The sequence below is a fragment of the Pleurodeles waltl genome, chromosome 1_2, assembly GCF_031143425.1.
Source record: "Pleurodeles waltl isolate 20211129_DDA chromosome 1_2, aPleWal1.hap1.20221129, whole genome shotgun sequence".
Classification (NCBI taxonomy): Eukaryota; Metazoa; Chordata; class Amphibia; order Caudata; family Salamandridae; genus Pleurodeles; species Pleurodeles waltl.
This window is the reverse complement of record NC_090437.1, coordinates 796,564,732-796,585,285: the sequence shown is the minus strand read 5'-3', so window position 1 is coordinate 796,585,285 and position 20,554 is coordinate 796,564,732. Positions and strand designations below refer to the sequence as shown.

The 20,554-nt window shown below is 45.0% G+C and overlaps 1 protein-coding gene across 8 annotated transcripts in view; it reads right to left on the bottom strand.

Annotated features, from left to right (window-relative positions):
* PALLD (palladin, cytoskeletal associated protein) overlaps positions 1-20,554 on the bottom strand; it is an 847,172-nt gene that overhangs the window by 22,058 nt on the left and 804,560 nt on the right. For all 8 annotated transcript variants that reach the window (XM_069244048.1, XM_069244031.1, XM_069244040.1 and 5 more), the window contains one exon: positions 11,316-11,523. In XM_069244048.1, the coding sequence (XP_069100149.1) occupies positions 11,316-11,523 (208 nt within the window). The remainder of the gene's footprint in view (positions 1-11,315; positions 11,524-20,554) is intronic.

The window sequence follows — 20,554 nt, the reverse complement described above, 5'->3', positions numbered from 1 at the left end:
CCCCCCTGTAGTGGGGGTGCGCGGCCCTGGGGCACTCCCCTCCCCTCCCTTTCCTCCCTGCCGGGGGTGCAGGGGTCGGCCGGATTTCCGCCCTGACGCCTCGCGAGGCATTGGGGCGGAAGTCATGCCCCGGGGGGCATGTCGTGGGGCCGACGTTGGCCGCCCGCCGGTTCCAGCCGCCGCGCACTGGTGGGGGACTATTTAAAGGCCCCCCAAAGAAGGTTAAACCTTCTTTACTTGTGTGCGGCGGGGGGACCTGACGTGCGGCCCGTCCCAAATGAACAGTTTGACTGACATGGTCTAACGATGAAAAGAGATTTTGGTGGTTTGCAGCATCTTTTTCCTCCAATATATTTTTCAAGCAAAGTCGAAATAACTAATTATTTAAAGTAAAAACTTCCAATTTGGATGAATGCAAGAGCCTTATGTTAATTTTAATTGTCTGACCTTTTAATGTATATTTGATTCAACGTCAAAAAAACCTCCATAAGCAGACACAGGCAATTTCACACACACACACCCTCACCACTGCTGCTGATATCCTAGGAGCACCAGGGAAACCAATAAGACCAGCAACCTGTGAATCCGGCAGCTCTGCAGTACAGTCTGAATGTAGCTTGGCTCCTAAAGCAAAATCTCCCAGGGAGAATCATTGCCAGAAGTGAGGCCAGCCTCTTCACAGACACAAAACTGTATTCCTTGCTTACAAAGCACTATTCTGTCATAAGTGAGTACTATAAAATTCAAGTAAAATGCTGCATTTCAGTACTTATATCCTTTCATGTAAAATAGTACTGTGAAAAACAAGGTTTACAAAAATATATTCTGAATTAACCCCGAAATTACAAAACATCTCTCAACAGTAGGACTAATATTCAGTGTAGAGGCCACTCCCTGTTAGTACTGAGACTGAATTATAATTAGGAAAGATTTTCTCACAAACCTCGCCTACGTAAGTACATTAGACAGTGGAATGCGTTCCTCAGTGCCCCATTTCTGACTCTTCCAACTGGGAGGCAGGGCACGAGTTCAGGGTACACATGGGTAGAGAGCGTCTACCCACTATTTTCACCCTGCCAACAGTCTGGGCCCCACAGAAATTTGCTAAACTTGTCCTGGTGTCATTTTTAGACACCGGGACACATTCAGTAGTGCCTGTACGTTGTCTTCTTATCTTCGGAGCAGCAACATATAGACAGCTGGGGGCTTATCAGATTCCAGCTGGGCCTACAACAAAGGCCGAAGTTAAGGGCCATCAGGCCTCCTTTTGTTGGAGTATCCTGGTTTGGTACTATCAGGAGCCTCACACCTAAATGCATTGGAGGGGAAACAAAGGTACACAGCTTATCTCTTCACAGGTTCTTAAGAAAGTCATGCTTTTGACTTTGTTCATTCCCTGTATATATGAGATATGCACACACTGTAAGCATGTCAGATGTGTTGGTCTGTAGCAGTATTCACACAAACAACAATTTAAATACCAATATTCTTTTAATTTTCTTATAGCCCTATAGTGCTTCTCTTCCCAATGCAGGGTGTCAGAGCACTTTACATCAGACATGCATATTATACATTGACCATAAATCATATGTGTGTCAATCAATGTACAGGATGTGTTACATAAGGAAATGAGGGTTACAAGATGTAGGATTCACATGTCCTTCATAGCTTACTGTGACTTAAAAGTTATGAACCACAAGTAACAAAAGGGGTTTTGTGTTGAAAGCAGTAACCCACTTACCTATTTACATAAAATAGAAATCTGTTATGTGTGTGTTACATAACGTGCGCTGCAGGAGAGATATTAACCCTTTGTGCTAATTTGATTCAAAACTACGACTAGACAAAACACAGATCTCTCAAGCAAGTACATTAACCTCTAGAGTAATTTTATTATTATTATTCCCTCAGATTTAGTTGGCACTCGAAGATCTCTACATCAGGTACCTTTAGCCCCATAATATATTTTAAAATGCAGACTTTGCAGTCAATTAAGCAGAACAGATTTACTGCCACTTTTCTTATTGTTGCCAATTTCTTTTTGGTAGACTTCTAAAAAATAAATGTAAAAGGTGAGACCCAGATTTTGCGTTGGGGTTGCATCACTTTTTTTGGCACAACCTCAACACAAAATCTCATTTGTTAAATATTGTAATGCGCTCATATGTACTCATGATAGGCCTGCTAAACACGTCACTGTTGATGATGTCACTTCCTGAGAGGTCATGGGTTGTGATGCCACTCTCTGTGATTCCACGTGATGTCACACGCCGTGATGTCACGCACCATGATGTCACTTGCTTACCGCCTAACTTGGTTAGTCCCCCCCACTTCTTTTATTAGGACTTGTGCCCTGTTGGGAGGTGCTACCTCACAATGATAAGGGTGTAACTATCATTAATGCAGCAGGTGACACAGGGCCCATTGATGTGAGGGACCTACTGAACGCCATTATAGCTGCCTTTTACAACTAAAAGCTGGCCCATTTTTGTGGGCGAGCGCAAAGCGCTCCGTCCATAAAGTAATCTCTCTTTGGGCTTCAAACCACGCCCAGATCACGTCAGTCTCTTTCCTTGGTTCCTGGGCTTGCTCTTTAAAATCTGCTTGCTTTCATTTGTGAAAGGCATGCATACGTCATGCCTTTTTTGGTGTTTAGCCCGCCTACACAGCACCGGTAAACTACTAGAAACATACGAGGCTCGATGTTTTGAGCCTGGTTTCTGGACTACTTTATCTGTTAATTTTCCCCGCAGCGCGATCGCTCTGGGGTTTACATAGCACGATCGCGCTCCGTTTTTTCGTTTTCAATTTCAGCGCTATTGCGCTGCATTTTACATAGCGTGATCACGCTGTGTTTTTTTCTTTTAATTTGTGTGGCAAGAAAAGTTAGGTTAGGAGATTACAACACAAATAGCTCCAACTCGAGCAAATGCGAGCCCCGTTGCATTGAAAATGCTTGTTGTTGCTTGCATTGAAGGCCTTTTCACCTTTTCTGCACTGCTGCACTTACGAAAGGAGACGGCTCAGTTTAAGAACTTGACATTCTAAAATTCTGCAGAGTTTAAACACTCACTTCAAACGATGCATTCAAATAATGGACGAAATGGGAGCAGTCTGAGTTTTTCATGCCTTATTTAGTCATCTTTCTCTGCAGACGAGACCTCGCTTCCTCGCTGGTATTAAATCTTGTTAATAGGTTGTTGATTGCAGGCCGGCCCTTGCACTTATAGCTCTTTCAACTCAAGTTTACCCGGGGCTTAAGGCTCAAATGTGCTGCGAGAGCTCCTGGCAGGAGAGGGCCTTCCGCCGCCTGCAACACTGGCACGGTGCGCCATGGAGCCCCTCACCGCACAAACCACGGCACACATGGAAAGCTCGTCAGCCTTCGCCGCAAACAGACACGGAGCCGAATGGCTGAAATGCCTCCCAACCACCTCCTGAGCCTGTCTAGCCAAAAACGGGTCTGAGGTAAAGTGCACCACAGGGGAATCTGTTTCCTCGCTGTCAGCAATATGTGCAGAGAAGGCACATCAATCAGGTAGGCTAAAAACAGGCCCTGCCTTCCTTTTTAAAGCCCGGTGCCTGGAGTGTCCACTCAGTGGAGCGTGGAAGGTCCCACCAAAGAAAGACTGCTGCAAAGGTAGGCATCCACACCCCAGGTGCTCCTACGGGTGCTTCGTGATTTTGATTTTTTTCACCATCACTCTAGTCTTATAAATTCCCATCCTAAATTTGGTTAAGACTGAGTTGCTTGAAGTCACCTGCACTCTCCAAGTACCCATAAAAAGCTGGTCCTTAATCCTGAAAAAACAGCAAAATATGGTTTATGAATCCTGCAGTAATACCGCAGGTGGTAGTGTCTCACCTAAGAATTTAATCTATTGAATGCAGGCAGGATATATGGTAGGCTGAAAATGGGGAATAACAGTTGAAATTCAGCATAGGAGCACCAAGTCTTCTATGTTATTCCACATTCCAGGGGTGTAGGAATGCTGTGCGACAACAGTACTACTGTACTCCCTCTTGTCTTCTGTTCCGAGGCACTATTGATCAAGCCCCAAGTGTATCTAAAGCTCCACCTAAGACATTATTTGCAGATGGACTCTGCACACTTCCCCCCTCTGTTTGCAAGTGCATGATTTTTGGGCTGCGTAAGTATTAAAGCTCGCTTAGGTTTTACATAAGAAATTATCATCTTGGGAATGGAATAAGTGGTTGGGGTTGGTCTTTACTAGATTACATTTAAGTGCTTCAGTGTCTCTTTTCTGGATAACTACCTAGTGTTTTGTATCACTGCAACTCAGCTGAGGAAAGTGTGTATAACATATTGTATGTGGCATGAGGTGTTCCCTCAGCATAATGAGCACTTGGCACCTGCCCACCCACGATACCTCCTCATCCTTTCTGTTATTTAGGAATATCATTGATCTGAAGATCTAAGTCAGTCCCGGATCTGCGTGTGATATCGATCTTTCCTGTACCATGGTGTTGTCAATGTACACAACACCATGATACATCCATGCAAAAATGCTTCCGTGATCTACAACAGACCAGAAATGAATATGAATCACCATCACTGGCAGCACTTGCACATGCATACAAGCCTATTCCCCATCACCACCGGCAATTAATGCCAAGTCACCCTTACATTCCCGGCAGTGACAGGGAGTACATCACCTTGATTAGATCAAACTTTTTCTGTTGTGATCTTGGGTAGTGTATGTAGGGGGCATTGACAGCTCTCCCCTTGACCCAGCAGCACATGGGGCTGTCCCAGGAGACACAAGTCACCTTTCGCCTCCCTACCACCTGGTAGGAACATTTCTATCTGCGGTTTCTGTGAACACCAGGCAGAAATACCAAAGCATGTGTCAAAGTTGGCCATCCATGCCTATTTTTCCATTCAAATGGACAGAGAGGAATTACTCAATGGATTGCTTCTCTAACTAGGAGTTAGTCTTGTCTGCCCTGATATGCATTACAGAAAGTTTCCACCAGTGTAAAACTACAAAACAAGATGAATTTTTTTCTTCTTTGCACGGCTTACATAATAATAAATATCTCAAACATAGTTTCTTCACGTTTAAAATGTGAAAGGTGAAACTACGTTTGAAGAATATCAGTTTGTTCTGTTTCTGATTATGAAATAGAATGAGTATTGCAAAATTGGTTTGCCCATCCCCCTATGCTACAAACACAAGTGATGCAAAAGAACATTTGGTGCAGATTTGCACAAGTGCAAAATGTATGTGATCTGGCTCCAGGCCTTTAACAAATAGGCCCTGAAGCTGCATGCCCTTCCTCCTATGGGGTTTATTTCAGATTGGATCTGTCTACACTATAAAACAGTTTTCTCTGACAGTGTATTAACCCCTTAGCTGCTGGGCCTTTTCCCCCCCAGTGCTGAGCCCTTTTTTGGCTATTTGGGGTAGTTCGCGCTTAGGGCTTCATAACTTTTTGTCCACATAAGCTAACCACGCTAAATTTGTGTCCTTTTTTTCCAACATCCTAGGGATTCTAATGGTACCCAGAGTTGGTGGTTTCCCCTGGAGGAGACCAAGAAAATAGCCAAAATACAGTGAAAATTTAGTTTTTTCCAAAAAAATGGGAAAAAAGGGCTGCCGAAGAAGGCTTGTGTTTTTTTCCCTGAAAATGCCATCAACAAAGGGTTTCTGGTGCTGAAATCACTATCTTCCCACCTTTTAGGAACGGGCAGACTTGAATCAGAAAACCAAATTTTTCAACACAAATTTGGCATTTTACTGGGACATACCCCATTTCTACTATATTTGGTGCTTTCAGCCTCCTTCCAGTTAGTGACAGGAATGGGTGTGAAACCAATGCTGGATCCCGGAATGCTAAACATTTCTGAAAACTAGACAAAATTCTGAATTCAGCAAGGGGTCATTTGTGTAGATCCTACAAGGTTTTCCTACAGAAAATAACAACTGAAATAAAAAAATATTGAAATTGAGCTGAAAACAACAGCCATTTTTCTTTATGTTTTACTCTGTAACTTTTTCCTGCGATGTCAGATTTCTGAAAGCAATATACCGTTTTGTCTGCTGGACTCTTCTGGTTGCGGGGATATAAAGGGCTTGTAGGTTCATCAAGAACCCTAGGTACCCAGAGCCAATAAATGAGCTGCACCCTGCAGTTGGTTTTCATTCTATACTGGGTATACAGCAATTCATTTGCTGAAATATGAAGAGTGAAAAAGAGGTATCAAGAAAACCTTTGCATTTCCAAAATGGGATCAAGATAAGGTTTTGAGAAGCAGTGGTTATTTGCACATCGCTGAATTCCGAGGTGCTCATACTAGCATGTGAATTGCAGGGCATTTCTCAAATAGACGTCTTTTTACACACTCTCTTATATTTGGAAGGAAAAAATGTAGAGAAAGATAAGGGGCAATAACACTTGTTTTGCTATTCTGTGTTCCCCCAAGTCTCCTGATAAAAATGATACCTCACTTGTGTGGGTAGGCCTAGTGCCCGCGACAGGAAACGCCCCAAAGCGCAACGTGGACACATCCAAATTTTTGGAAGAAAACAGAGGTGTTTTTTGAGAAGTGCCTACCTGTAGATTTTGGCCTCTAGCTCAGCCGGCACCTAGTGAAACCTACCAAACCTGTGCATTTCTGAAAACTAGAGACCTAGGGGAATCCAAGGAGGGGTGACTTGCGGGGCTCGGACCAGGTTCTGTTACCCAGAATCCTTTGCAAACCTCAAAAAGTGGCTAAAAAAACAAGTTTTCCTCACATTTCGGTGACAGAAAGTTCTGGAATCTGAGAGGAGCCACAAATTTTCTTCCACCCAGCGTTCCCCCAAGTCTCCCGATAAAAATGATACCTCACTTGTGTGGGTAGGCCTAGCGCCCGCGACAGGAAACGCCCCAAAGCGCAACGTGGACACATCCAAATTTTTTGAAGAAAACAGAGGTGTTTTTTGAGAAGTGCCTACCTGTAGATTTTGGCCTCTAGCTCAGCCGGCACATAGGGAAACCTACCAAACCTGTGCATTTCTGAAAACTAGAGACCTAGGGGAATCCAAGGAGGGGTGACTTGCGGGGCTCGGACCAGGTTCTGTTACCCAGAATCCTTTGCAAACCTCAAAAAGTGGCTAAAAAAACAAGTTTTCCTCACATTTCGGTGACAGAAAGTTCTGGAATCTGAGAGGAGCCACAAATTTTCTTCCACCCGGTGTTCCCCTAAGTCTCCCGATAAAAATGATACCTCACTTGTGTGGGTAGGCCTAGCGCCCGCGACAGGAAATGCCCCAAAACAGAACGTGGACACATCACATTTTTTCATAGAAAACAGTGCCTACCTGTGGATTTTGGCCTCTAGCTCAGCCGGCACCTGGGGAAACCTAGCAAACCAGCACATTTTTGAAAACTAGAAACCCAGGGGAATCCAAGATGAGGTGACTTGTGGGGCTCGGACCAGGTTCTGTTACCCAGAATCCTTTGCAAACCTCAAAATGTGGCTAAAATACCACGTTTTCCTCACATTTCGGTGACAGAAAGTTCTGGAATCTGAGAGGAGCCACAAATTTCCTTCCACCCAGCGTTCCCCCAAGTCTCCCGATAAATATGATACCTCACTTGTGTGGTTAGGCCTGGTGCCTGCGACAGGAATAGATCACACAACGGTCAATGTTGGTCCTTACGTGAGGCAGCTGTTGACCTTGGGGTGATCCATTCCTGACACAGGCACTAGGTGTAGGCACTCAAGTGGGGTAGTGTTTTTATCAGGACAGGTGAGGAGTCACTGGGTGGTAGGAATGTTGTGGATCCCAGCATATTCCTGTAGTTTGTGTGACAGAAATGCGAGAAAAATAGAGTTTTTTTTCAACATTTCAGCTTTGCAGGGTATTCTGGGTAAGAAAACTTTGGGGAATCCACACAAGTCACACCTCTGTGGACTCCCCCGAATGTCTAGTTTTCAGAAATGTTTGGGTTTAGTGTGTTTCTCTATATGGCCGCCGAATCCAGGACCAAAAACACAGGTGCCTGCCTTACAAAACCAGTTTGTTTTGCCATAGACAATTTTGATGTCTCCACAATATGATTTGGGTGGTGGAATTTGGGGCTGAACTAAATTGGTGAGCTCCCAAGAGAGCACTCTCTCTCTGCTTGCCGCCGCATTCACCTGCTCTCTGGGTTGGCCTAACCCACTATTACCCAGTTGCACGAACAGCTTGCGAAGGGACAGCAGGACTGTCCTCATCACCTCCCTCATAATGTACTGGAAGAGGAGTTTTCGAATGGGACTCCTCTAACTGAAAAATCACTCCCAGAGTCTGCGCCATTGTCCTATCCCTCAGATGCTGTCTCAGTATCTGATGTCTCAGTCTCTGATCCTATGTCAGAGCGGTCCTCTATAACCCGAGTGCAGGCAGCAGTCATCCATCAAGATGCCATCTCTGCTATTGGCTAAACTGTTGCTCTAAAACACTAGCCTACGTAGACAGTCACAAAATCGATGGTGTGTGTGAGATACGTGCAACAGTAGAGGCCACCTTACCTGCGCTTCTTCCCTCAATCAGCACGTACTTTCAAGGCACTCAAAAAACACCTTGTCACATACCATTCGTCACAGTCTTTAGCACCTCCTGCGCCCAGTCCAACAATCATTATTGGTGCTCCCACTCCCTCCTCCTCGGATTCCCTCATTACCACCCAGCAAAAGTGCCCTTCATCTCTCCATAGACTTTACTAATGTACTCAGCTATTTACATAAAATACAGATGTGCTCTTTGCAGTAGGCATATAAACCTTCTGCGCTTCTTTATGGCACTAAAACTGCCACTAGACAAGTCGGACCCTTTTCCCCCCAGGGAAACCACACACATATTGACAAAAGTGATGTATATATGACAGCCAACCACCTGAAACTCAACTCAAGCAAAACCGAAATAATCCTCTTTGGCCCACACAAAAACACCTGGGACCCCCCATGGTGGCCCACCACGCTAGGCCCTGCTCCCACCCCTGCCAACTACGCACGCAACCTCAGCATCATCCTAGACTCCTCCCTCTCTATGACCCAACAAATCAACGCTCTTACCTCCTCATGCTTCAACAAACTCCGTATACTGAAAAACATTCAAATGGATCCCCACAGAGACCAGAAAAACTGTCACTCACGCACTCATCAGCAGCAAGCTTGATTACAGAAACGCCCTCTACGCCGGCACCACTCTAAAACTCAAGTGCAAACTACATGCATCCAGAACTCAGCAGCACGACTCATCCTCGACCTCTGCCGACACGAACACATCTCTCCACACCTCAAATCCCTCCACTGGCTCCCCATTGACAAAAGGATCACCTTCAAGATCCTCATCCTCGCACACAAATCACTCCACAACACAGGCCCTGCCTACCTCAACGAGAGTCACCTTCCACACCCCCACACGAAACGTCCGCTCAGCTGACCTCTCTCTCGCCTCTGTCCCCCGCATCAAACACACCACCACCGGGGGCAGATCCTTCTCCTACATTGCACCCAAAACCTGGAACGCACTCACAACCCACATTCGCAAGACCCAAAACCTACTTCTTTTCAGGAAGGGCCTCAAAACCTGGCTTTTTGAACAGTGAACCTCCTAGCCCCTTTCCCTCCCCCCAGCGCCTTGAGACCCTCACAGGTGAGTAGCGCGCTTTATAAATCTCTTTGATACAGATCTACCTATATATATATATATATATATATATATATATATAAATATATATATATATATATATATCTACATAGATATATCTATAGATATATCCATGTACCTAGATATATCTATCTACATAGATATATATATATAGATATATACATATATATTTTTTTAGTTGTTGTATGGTTTCCTTGGGGGCCAAAATGGCCCCCAGGGAAACCCTACAACATCTAAAAAAAAAATTGCCCCCACAGGGGGTGACCCTGCCCACGGGCGACCCCCTGTCATTTCATTTTGGAAAAAAAAAATCCCCTGGGGGGGGGCGCGATCGCCCCCCCCACCCCCCTCCAGGGGGCACCTTTTTTTTTTTTTATAAAAAAAAATTATGCCGGGGGGGGGCTTCCTGTTTTCCGGGGGGGGGGGGCCGCCCCCCAAAAGTGAAATCCCTGGTGTCTAGTGGGGTTTCCTGGCCCCCGATCGCAGCTGTGCTGCGATCGGGGGCCAGGAAACCGTTTCAGAAGGCCTCGTAAGAAAGGGGAGACTCTTCCCTTTCTTACGAGGCCTTCTGAAACTGTTTCTGCTTTGCTGCGATCGGGGGCCAGAAACAGTTTCAGAAGGCCTCGTAAGAAAGGGGAGAGTCTCCCCTTTCTTACGAGGCCTTTTCAAAATGTTTCCTGGCCCCCCCCGATCGCAGCTGTGCTGCGATCGGGGGAGCCAGGAAACCTGAAAGTGTTTCCTGGCCCCCGATCGCAGCTGTGCTGCGATCGGGGGCCAGGAAACACTTTCAGGAAGGCCTCGTAAGAAAGGGGAGACTCTCCCCTTTCTTACGAGGCCTTCCCGAACGTGTAAAAGGCCGTTTTCCCCATGAAAGCAGGAAGCGGCCGCAAGGCTGCTTCCTGCTTTCATGGGGAAAACACCTTTGCAACGTCAGCGCGCCTCGCGGCGCGCTGACGTCACAAAGGGGCGGGTGGGGGGCGGGGGGAGACACGGTAGCTTCCGTGTCTCCCGGGGGGAGTAAAAAAATATAATAATAATCCTCGGGTGCGATGCACCCGAGGATTTATTAATGCCCTTCCTGGTGTCGGCCACTGGTCGTGACCCGCACCAGGGAGGGTGTGTGGGCGTCGGCCAGTGGCCGACGCCCGCACCTAAGAGGTTAATATCTTCTCTTCCATCCTTAGTGACAATCTACGGGCTCTCAATATTGTTTTGTGGTTGGACAGACTCTATGCTAACTCTCTTTACATGCTCATCAGTTTCCATATAGGTCTGCTTTTTCCAAGTGAAAACCCTACTGATTGGTTGAGCCTTCCATCATGACTCCAGTCTTCTTTTTCTTTATTTAATTTTACTATCTCATTGTTGAACCTCTTCGGTTTGAAATATAAACATCTACATGCAAACTTAACAGGCCTTGATAAACTAGTAAAATTGCTTCTCTACCCCTACCCCTTGAGTTTGTGTCGATGTAGAACAAACAGTGCCTTGCTTTGAGAGCGGCAGTACGAGACTGTGCTCCTATATTCAGCTGGCTACCCTGTCCAAGGGCACTCTAAGAGTCTCTTCTTGGCTTATCCTCTCAAGAATCAACACAGTTAGCTTCTGCAACTTCATTTCTCCACAGCATTGTGTAAGCAGGCTTACCGGCAACAATCAGCTCCAGGTTAAATGAGTTTTGGCCAGCGCGGTTGGTGGCTACACAGGTGTAGATGCCCGCATCTCGGGCCGTCACCGGCTCTATTATCAGGGAATGGACGCCATTCTCACGCACCAGCATTTTGTGGGAGCTGTCAGGGCGGACTGGCCTTCCGTTCAGCTGCCAGCTTAAATCAGGAGTTGGTAGTCCGCTGACCTGAAATAGGAAGAACGAGGGGTCATTAAAACACAGGCCCAAAAGCAAGAACGCAATGCCGAAAATGTGTTGTTCGGTAATGGAAAAGATGGACACATAGGGCCTGATTCACAAACGGGCTCCGCACTCCTGGCGGAGATCCCGCAGCTGCGGGGAAGGCTCCACTCTCGGCACAGAATCCCCGCAGTGAGAATACTCATTGTGGAGATTCTGCCCCAAGTGTGGAGACTTCCCCACGACTGCGGGGGCTCCGTCATGAGTGTGATGGCCTTTTGTGAATCAGGCCCATAGTAATCACTTTCTTTCATTAGCTTGACTTTTATTCCATTCATTGCGTTCCAGTTTACTCAGGCAGAACTTTAAACCAGCCCACATAAACAGCTGACTTGTAAAATGCACCCTATGCCCCTAAATCCCAGCAATCTCTGGACAGAACCCTGTCTGATTTCCTGTATTGTGTTTTTGGATTGCTGAAATCACTTGCAGATGCACTTAGGTAATGGTCCCTTCACTTGTATACCTGAGTTATGTTATGCAATGTTATAAATGCGTATTGCACAGATTCAGCTGCTAGTATGGCCCCGCAGCACTGTTGGTGTTTAGGTATACTACAAGATCATGTCTAGTAGACCACACTATATTATTTTTATACAAGTAATGAAGTTGCCATTGAAATTAAAAAGGAATGAGTGTATCCAACCAAGATTTGAATCACAAAATATATTGTTTTCAAACTATTATCCTCCAACTTCTAGAAATTATTTAGAAAACGAACGAATGAGAACATTAACTATCCCACCAGTAAGCTGTTCACCAAACAGAAAGTTAACCTTTAGAGAATGAGCAATTCCATAGAATGTTGGCTGATCTATGAGAGAGTGAGTGAGGCGTTTATCACCTTTGACATTGCTGTCTGTTTCAGCATCACAGGAATGGAATGGCACGCTGAGATAGCTGTATGCCGCATGGCAGTTACCATCCTAGTAGGCATAGGTAGAACCTTACTGTGATCTCATAAAGCTCACATTAAGGCCACAATTCACAATGTTTTTTCGTTCTGTAAATGTGACTTACATACAGGGAATGTTTTAAAAATCCACCTTAAAATAGACAGCAAATTTGTCTAAAGAGATTTCACAAAAATTCCCATTCTTCTACAGATGTTTCCTTTTCCGAAGTAGGACCTACACTTTTCTTGTGGTGTATCCATGGGATTGTCTTGGGGCAGGCAAGGAAATGCAATACAAATGAGGTGTCAAAACTTTATGAATGTTCACAACCATTTTTAATTCCTTTCCCTCACTTCTCTACACTACTAAATATACATGGAAAGGGACATGTAATAACAACCCTCCAAGGTGTGGAAAAATGCTAACAGCCCAATTTTCAAGCGTATGTAGGAATACTGTACAAGGAAATGTGTTCTCACATGAATGAAAAACATTTTTTCCAAATTTTCAAACCCTACCTATCGCCCGATGCCCGGGACATATTGTTTGGAGTCAAGGGCAACACGTTTTCATGTTTATTTTGTCCTTGGGACAAGTAGGCCCAACCCCCTGCATCACAAACTGCTTGACTGCCAGTTTAACATACCACATTACAGATCAGGGAGGGCATTGTCTACAGTAAAGGTAACATTTGTGTCCATGTGTTAATGCTGTTCAAACTTGCAAATATGGTTCATCAATGCAAAGCCTTTATTATTAGGGTGAGCGCACAATAAAAAAATGTTGTAAGCTCGGACAGCACTACTGACAGTAGATCCAGTATAAAAATGTGTAGGCAGTTTTACAAAGTTGAACAATATGAGACTACGTATAATGCTCCCAGACTGCTCTCCGATCAGATGCAAATATGTGCAGAAACTTGAAAGCAATATTGAGGATTCTTTGATTTCAAAATCAAAACGTTCATTAAAAAATGCAATTAGGAAGAAAAAGGTTTTGCTAAGCTGCTGTGGAATTTTAGGTACAATTTCTTTGAGGCATCATTTAGTAAAATGTGTTGATGCATGCTAGTATTTCTAAAACTATATCCATAATGGAAAAATCTGCGTAACCAGTTTCAACAAGATTGTGGGAAACATGAAAATAAATAAGCATTGTCAAAGGCAGTACATTGGTGGTCAGCCTTTTGGTTTTGTCAATACGTGTCTTGTTTTGACATTGTTTTTGTAAAACTTTATTGAAGTGGGAGCTGCCAGGCCCTCACTATTATAACAAACAGTGGCAAAAACAAAAATATATTTTGGTCTCAAACAGCACACATTGCCTTAGTAGTTCCTGACATTAAACACAACTACTTTGTGTGCCAATATGCTCGTTGTGAAAGAGCACAATGCTGTGACTGATAGTGAAGCTAGCCAATGGACAGAGAGACATAATTGTAATAAAAACAAAAGGTCTTGGTTAACACCAGACCTAATTAGGGGCCCATTTCTAAAAGGAAGTCACAAAAAACCACCCATGGTATATGTCCTTGCATTAGTGCAGAATTATTACTCGTGATTTACCAAGCATTTACAGAAGTAGGCCAGGAAATGGTATTCCAAGAAAATATTTGTGAACTACATTTTAGCTCAAGCAAATGTGTATGTCTAGATTTGCTCACGCGAAAATCTGCTGAGCATTTACAAGTTCACTTTCCCTCCAATTACTCTTTCCCCCAACTGTCAGAAATACATTTCCAAGCTTTATCAGTATGGAGAACAATTATAGCTAGTAAAAACCCATAAAGGTTTGTAGGTTTGCACAGACTCAAAACGACATTCCACACCTGGAACTATTGCTTATTGCTACCTACAGCCTCAGTATGTACATCTGTGGAAAAGTGGCAAAATAAGGGATTTGTTAGTATTCAAACCCAACTATAGCATGAGCCGTGGCATTAGCAGAGAGACTATTATCAGAGCCCCTATATAATGAGATGCTGTCATAATTTGTTGCCGCACTACATGGCACCAAAGGGACAAGTGGAGTTTGTTACATGACAAGTAGATTTATGAAGCAACCTGTCCCAGGGACAAGTAGATATTTTATTAAATTCCACACCCCTGGCTACACATATAGATGTTTCTATATAATAACTACAAAAACAACACTTGCAAAAACAGGTGTAAGCCAGGAAAGTTGTAAAAATCATAATTTTCCATTACTTATAGCAAGAAGTCTTACGAACATTGTATAGCATCATGTGCAGGCATACACCTAAGCATTCTGAAAGGTATGACTCTTTGGATAAACACGCCCCAAGTCTCTGGAATTAAACTCGATGCCCACAGTACCTACACCCTCTGGATGCAGTGTTATTCTAGCCCCTGTATATGCTTATCACAGAGACTTAACTTTCAAGCTGGTTAGCCGGAAGCCGTACTTCACGACATAACAGTGCGTTACCAGCTAAACAAATTAAAGGAAAATAAGTAGATAGCATCTTTCAGGGAGCACTACAAGATAACCAAGGTTTGCTTCTACCTAAGACTCAGGTATGAATGAGGGTGGGGGGTCTTAACTCCTCATTCTAGTACTGGCCTCGCTGTGTGACCAATTCTAGAGGTGGGCGAGCCACTCAAAGCTCGAGCCATGCTTGAATAAGATGCCTGACTCTGGCTCAGCTTGAGGTCGTCTTGGAACCTCAAGCCCAAAACAAAACGAGATTTCATGTGGCTTCTACCTGCCACCCACGCTCCAGATTTATGGTCAAAAAGTTGGAACCAAATCATTCAAATTTGAGGTCAAAAGGAAAGAAAAATAGATACCCATTCAGAGACGTTTTAAGGCATAAGCCAAGTGAGCACACGCTCTGTCTCCCAGCCTTTCAGGGGACCCCTGATAGAGCCAGCTCTGTTTTGCAATCTTGCCCTGATGAATTCTTAAACAGACTGTTTTAATATTGTTTTCCTTTCATTTATTTTTAGTGTGGGTAATATATATGAGAGTCTATTTGAAACATCTTGCAGAGAAATGTTGTGCATATGTTTCATGCAACATCCATAAAAAAATTCGTTGAGATCAAAACAGGACCTCACAGGTGAGAAATGGGAAGGTGTTGCTGAGCTCATTTGCAATAATATTAGTAAACTGCTGCTGTGTTGCAATACTGAAAACATGTCACAGTCTCTGAACATTAGATGTAAACATATTTAGAATTTGGACGAGTGTACCAGTGCACTGTCAGTGACCTGGCCAAAGACAGCATGAAAGAGCAAAAATTATATTATAAACTGAAAGCTATTCCAAACAGCGGCCCCCAAAATACATTTGGCCCAGGGCCCCAAAAGTCCTTAAGAGGTCCTTGTACCCATTTAGTCTCTAATTTGTACAAAGTGACACCAGAATACCTGGGATTAAAATTGGCTTCCCGCTTAACTAAATTATATGAACTTAGACAAATACTTTTTTCACAGTTTCTCCTTTTACTTCAATATAACATATGAAAGCACATTCAAAGATGTGAGTTCAGAATAAGTTTACAAAACTGTATTGTGTTTGATTTAATAGACTGTAATGTTACCCTAGCTATAAGAATCTGGGCCACATAGAGGGTGCATATTACAAAGGACTTGCTTCTTAGGTAACTCATGGCATTGTCACCAGGACAGAGGCAGGTGCCAGAAAGGTTCTAAGTTCGTGTTTAAAAATGATCACTTTTAATAATTACCTCTCAGTGCAGTGAAATAATGTAAAATAAGGTCAAAGTTTCTGCATGTTAAAGAATACACTTGTTTGAATTTTGAGGGGACTTAGGGCCGGATTTAGATGTCGGAAGAGGGGTTACTCTGTCACAACAGTGATGGATATCATGTCTGCTGAAACCTAATCCCTTTATTTCTTATGGGATTTCGGTTTCAGCGGACTGAATATCTGTCACCGTTGTGACACAGTAACCTTTCAGCCGAAATCTATATCAGGCCATTTGTCATATTTTAAGTGATGCATACTGCAGGGTTTACATGGCAACCATTTTCAGGACACAGCTCGGGCATGGGCTCTTAGAGATAAACTAGACCCTTTGGCTTGGCTATGCTTGCATTTCCCTGTTAATTTGTTGACTCGCCCACCTCTAACCACTTCAGCTCTCACAGTTACACACACACACAGGGGCGGCTCCTCCGCAATGGCAGAGGAGCATTGCCCCCCGTCCAAGAGCCAGGAGATGAAAAATGAAACAATAGTTCCACTATCATTTCATTTTTTATCTGCTGGCTCAGCCAGAGCCAGCAGTACAGGGAGGGGCAGGGCTGGGCCACAGGAGGCTGGGGGGTGGGGAAGAAGAGAGAGTACACCTAAGTGCCCATGTGCGTTTGGCTAGCCATCTCAGGCCAGCCAAACACACATGCGCACTTAGGTTTCTCCAGCCCAGCTGTGTTTAACAGCTGGGCTGGAGAAACTGCACAGATCCCAGGGCTGTGTCTGAGCGGCAGTCCGAGCTGCTCAGACCAATCCTGGCATGGCTTTCATGCTAGCTTTCACATGAAAGCAGCACCAAGATTGCTGGGGAGCCTGTGCTGGTGTCCCAGTGAATGCTGGGACACCACAAGAAGAGGAGCGATGTGCGAGGCGGCAGGAGACAGCGGCGGTGGAAGGTGAGTGTCTTTTTTATTTTTTGTTCTTTCCCTGTCCCTTCATCCCTCCTTGAATCCCTCCCCATTGAGATTGGCGCCGACTGCCGATGCACACACAACCATTTTAAGAGGTTATTCCTGTGGTGTGGATTCCAAGCATAAACATGTCTGTTATTGTCCAAAGGTGTGAAAAAGCCCTTGGGTAGTCTTGATATGTATGAGTTGAAAGCTCAGACTAGAAACTACACTGTCAGTGAAAGACACACTTGATGATTGCTTCGTGCCTGCAGCGTGCACGAAATTTGTTATGACAAATATGATTTGCAGGTTGGCTTTCTTCATATGCAGGCTGTGTGCAGCTGTAAAATGAGGAACATGTGAATATTTCATCAGAAATTCTAGATAACATATGAAAAAGACACACTGTAGTTTGAAAACAAGCACAAATAGCTTTCCTTACGGAAATTCCTATATTTTATAGCTATTGGCAATCAGACAGGCTTATGCCATAAGGGGATTCACAGGGGCATTCCCCTGTCACTCTCCTTCACCGTCAACTTTCAGCACATAGTGAAACCTCAGCTGAACATAAAAACCTTTGTACAAAGGCTGGTTCGGCACCACCTGACTACATCTCTTTGAGTAACTGATTAATGGCTTTAAATCTTCTTTTAATCTTTGTACTTTCAAAGTAAAAGTAAAAGTAACTTGTATGACTGCCATGTTAAAGAGGCACATGGTAGGTATAGTGTTTTTATGGTGTGGCGTTATGCACACCTATTGAGTTGACTAAAATGATGTTCATAATATACTGCCTTATAGAAGCTTTCAGCCAGTCATCTTACTATATTGGTCTGTTAGTGTGTCCTTCACACCACCACAGCAATACATCATAGGGCAATCATCAGCCCACTTCACTAATTGGCTAACTTCACTGTGAGTCACAGCATTGCACCATTTCACAAGAATCACATCCAAACACAAAGAAGTTCCCTTAAGTGTCAGGGACTACTATGGCAATGAGAAGTTTTGTAACAAAAAATATTTTTGCTTTTAGCCATTAAAAAAAAAAAGCATTACCTCCCGTCCCTCCCTCGCCTTCCTTTTAACCAATGAGGCCTCCCGCCTCCCCTCTAGACCCTCCCTTCTCCTTTCAAAAACCCCCCCCACCCTTATCCCCTCCTGTTCTTTTGTCTAGCCCACGCTAGACGGTTTTCTTTCCCTTTCTTACCTGCACGGCGGGGCCTGGAGGTCGTCGATGGAGGCACTCCTCGGGACGCGGAGCTCCGCGAGGAGTGCTACGGCTGGGGCGCGTCTTGAACGAGCAGCATGGTTGATCGAGAGGCGTGTCCTGGAGGCCGGCTGACGGGGTCAGCCGGCCCTCTGTGGCTGGGACGTTGATTTCCGGGTTTCAGCGCCGCGGAGCCGCGGGGAACCGAGGGAATTCAATTCTGAGATGCTCTCAGGTAGGACGGACGTTCGGCCCGTGGTTTTTAGGTATTTGATGAAATAGGTGACCTCTTTAGGGATTGGTGGAGCCCTGATTGGGGGGAGGACCAGGTGCCTATATAGAGGGTAGTTTTTTGGGGTTCAAGTCAGTGATTATTTGTTTACCATGCCTAAAGTTCCAGCAAAGAGACGTAGGATTGTCTCTTCTTCCTCGGAGGAGGAGGGGGGTGAGGCTAGCATTACTACTCCTGAGAACTCACAGGTACCTGGCAGGGGTACTCCCCTCATGTCCAGAGAGGAGGTTCAGGATATGATTGAGGTGGCGGTGACCAGGGCACTACAAGCAGGCGTGGCCAGGACTGGTCAGTCTAAATGTGCGCACTCATCGGTAGCAGCTAGGAAATCCTCATCGGAGAGTGAGGATGAGGCCCCATCGACGTCATCTGGGGGGAAATATGTTTCCAGAGAAGATATGTGGGAAGTGATGGCACATGTTCGGGACAATTTGGGTTTCCCAGTGTTTCAACCTGCAAACTCGGATTCTCATTTATTTCCTCAATATAAGACACCTTCAAAGTTTGCCATGCCTTTTCAGAGACCTGTGAGGGATATGGTGTTTCGTGAGTGGAAGTATGTGGATAAGGCTCAGGTTCCACGATTCCTTCAGAAACTTTACTTACTTGAGGGTGAGGAGGTTTTGCCTCCTTCAGTACGCCTGGACTCTATTTTGGCTACTCTGATTGGCAAAACGGCAGTCAATCCGGAGGATTGTGTGCCTACGGATGCCACTGACCGTAAAGTGGATTCGGGTCTTAAGAGGGCTTTTGCTGCGGAGAATCTGGCGCTGAGGGCAGGGATTTATTCTGCTTATGCGTCACAGTCATTGGTTCAAGACTTTGATAATCTGGCGGTGGCTGTACAGGAAGGGGCGGAATGTTCGGAGCTCCTGGCTGGTATGGAGCAGCAGGCCAGATTGTTGGCTGATGTGTCTTCGGATGTAGTCCGTACTTCGGCTCTGGCATCTGGGTCTTTGATTGGGACTCGTAGGTCCCTCTGGTTGCGTTCCTGGAAGGCTGATCCAGGGGAAAAGGCGGCCTTGTTGAGACTGCCGTTTGAATGTCGTACCTTGTTTGGAGAACAATTGCCATCCATGCTTTCCAAGGCTTTTAAGGAACGGAAGCATGCCTTACCTTATAAAGGGGGTTCTTCTTCGGGTACAGGGTGGAAGAAACATTCCAGATCTTCTCCTACTAGGGATGCTAAATCCTTTTCATTTAGGAAAAGGCGTTTTCAGCCGCGTTTTTCAACTAAGAAGTCTGCTACTGCGACCCGGGGTGGTTTCAAGAAGGGGTCCTGACAATCACTGTGGGCCTGGCAGAGGGCCGGTTGGGGGAAGACTGAGTCACTTTCTTTCGGCTTGGAAGGACAGTGTAAAAGATCATTGGGTACTAGACATTGTGGCCAATGGTTATGTCATAGATTTTGTGGTGGTTCCTCCAGATTCAGGGGTACGTCCCACACCTCTGCCTTCAGAGGGGTCACGGAGAAGAGCATTATTGGACGGAGTGCGGGACTTACTGGTCAAGGGGGCCATTTCCCACGTTCCGCTAGACGAACGGGGTCAGGGCACTTATTCGGTCTTGTTTCTTGTGCAGAAAGTTTCAGGGGGATTTCGGCCGGTGCTCAATCTAAAGGAGGTGAATACCTGGATCAGGACAGTGCATTTCCGCATGCTGTCCATTCAGACTATTTTTCCATTTGTCAGACACGGGGACTTTCTGGTGTCACTGGATCTGCAGGACGCTTACCTACACGTACCGGTGGCAAGATCCTCTCAAAAGTTCCTGAGGTTTGCTGTGGGTCAGGACCATTATCAGTTTTGCGTTCTGCCTTTCGGTCTAAAATCTTCTCCTCGAATTTTCACAAAGGTGCTGGCTCCTCTAGTGGCTTTGCTTCATTCAGAAGGGGTATTTCTGCATCCTTATCTAGACGACATTTTGATTCATGCCCAATCAC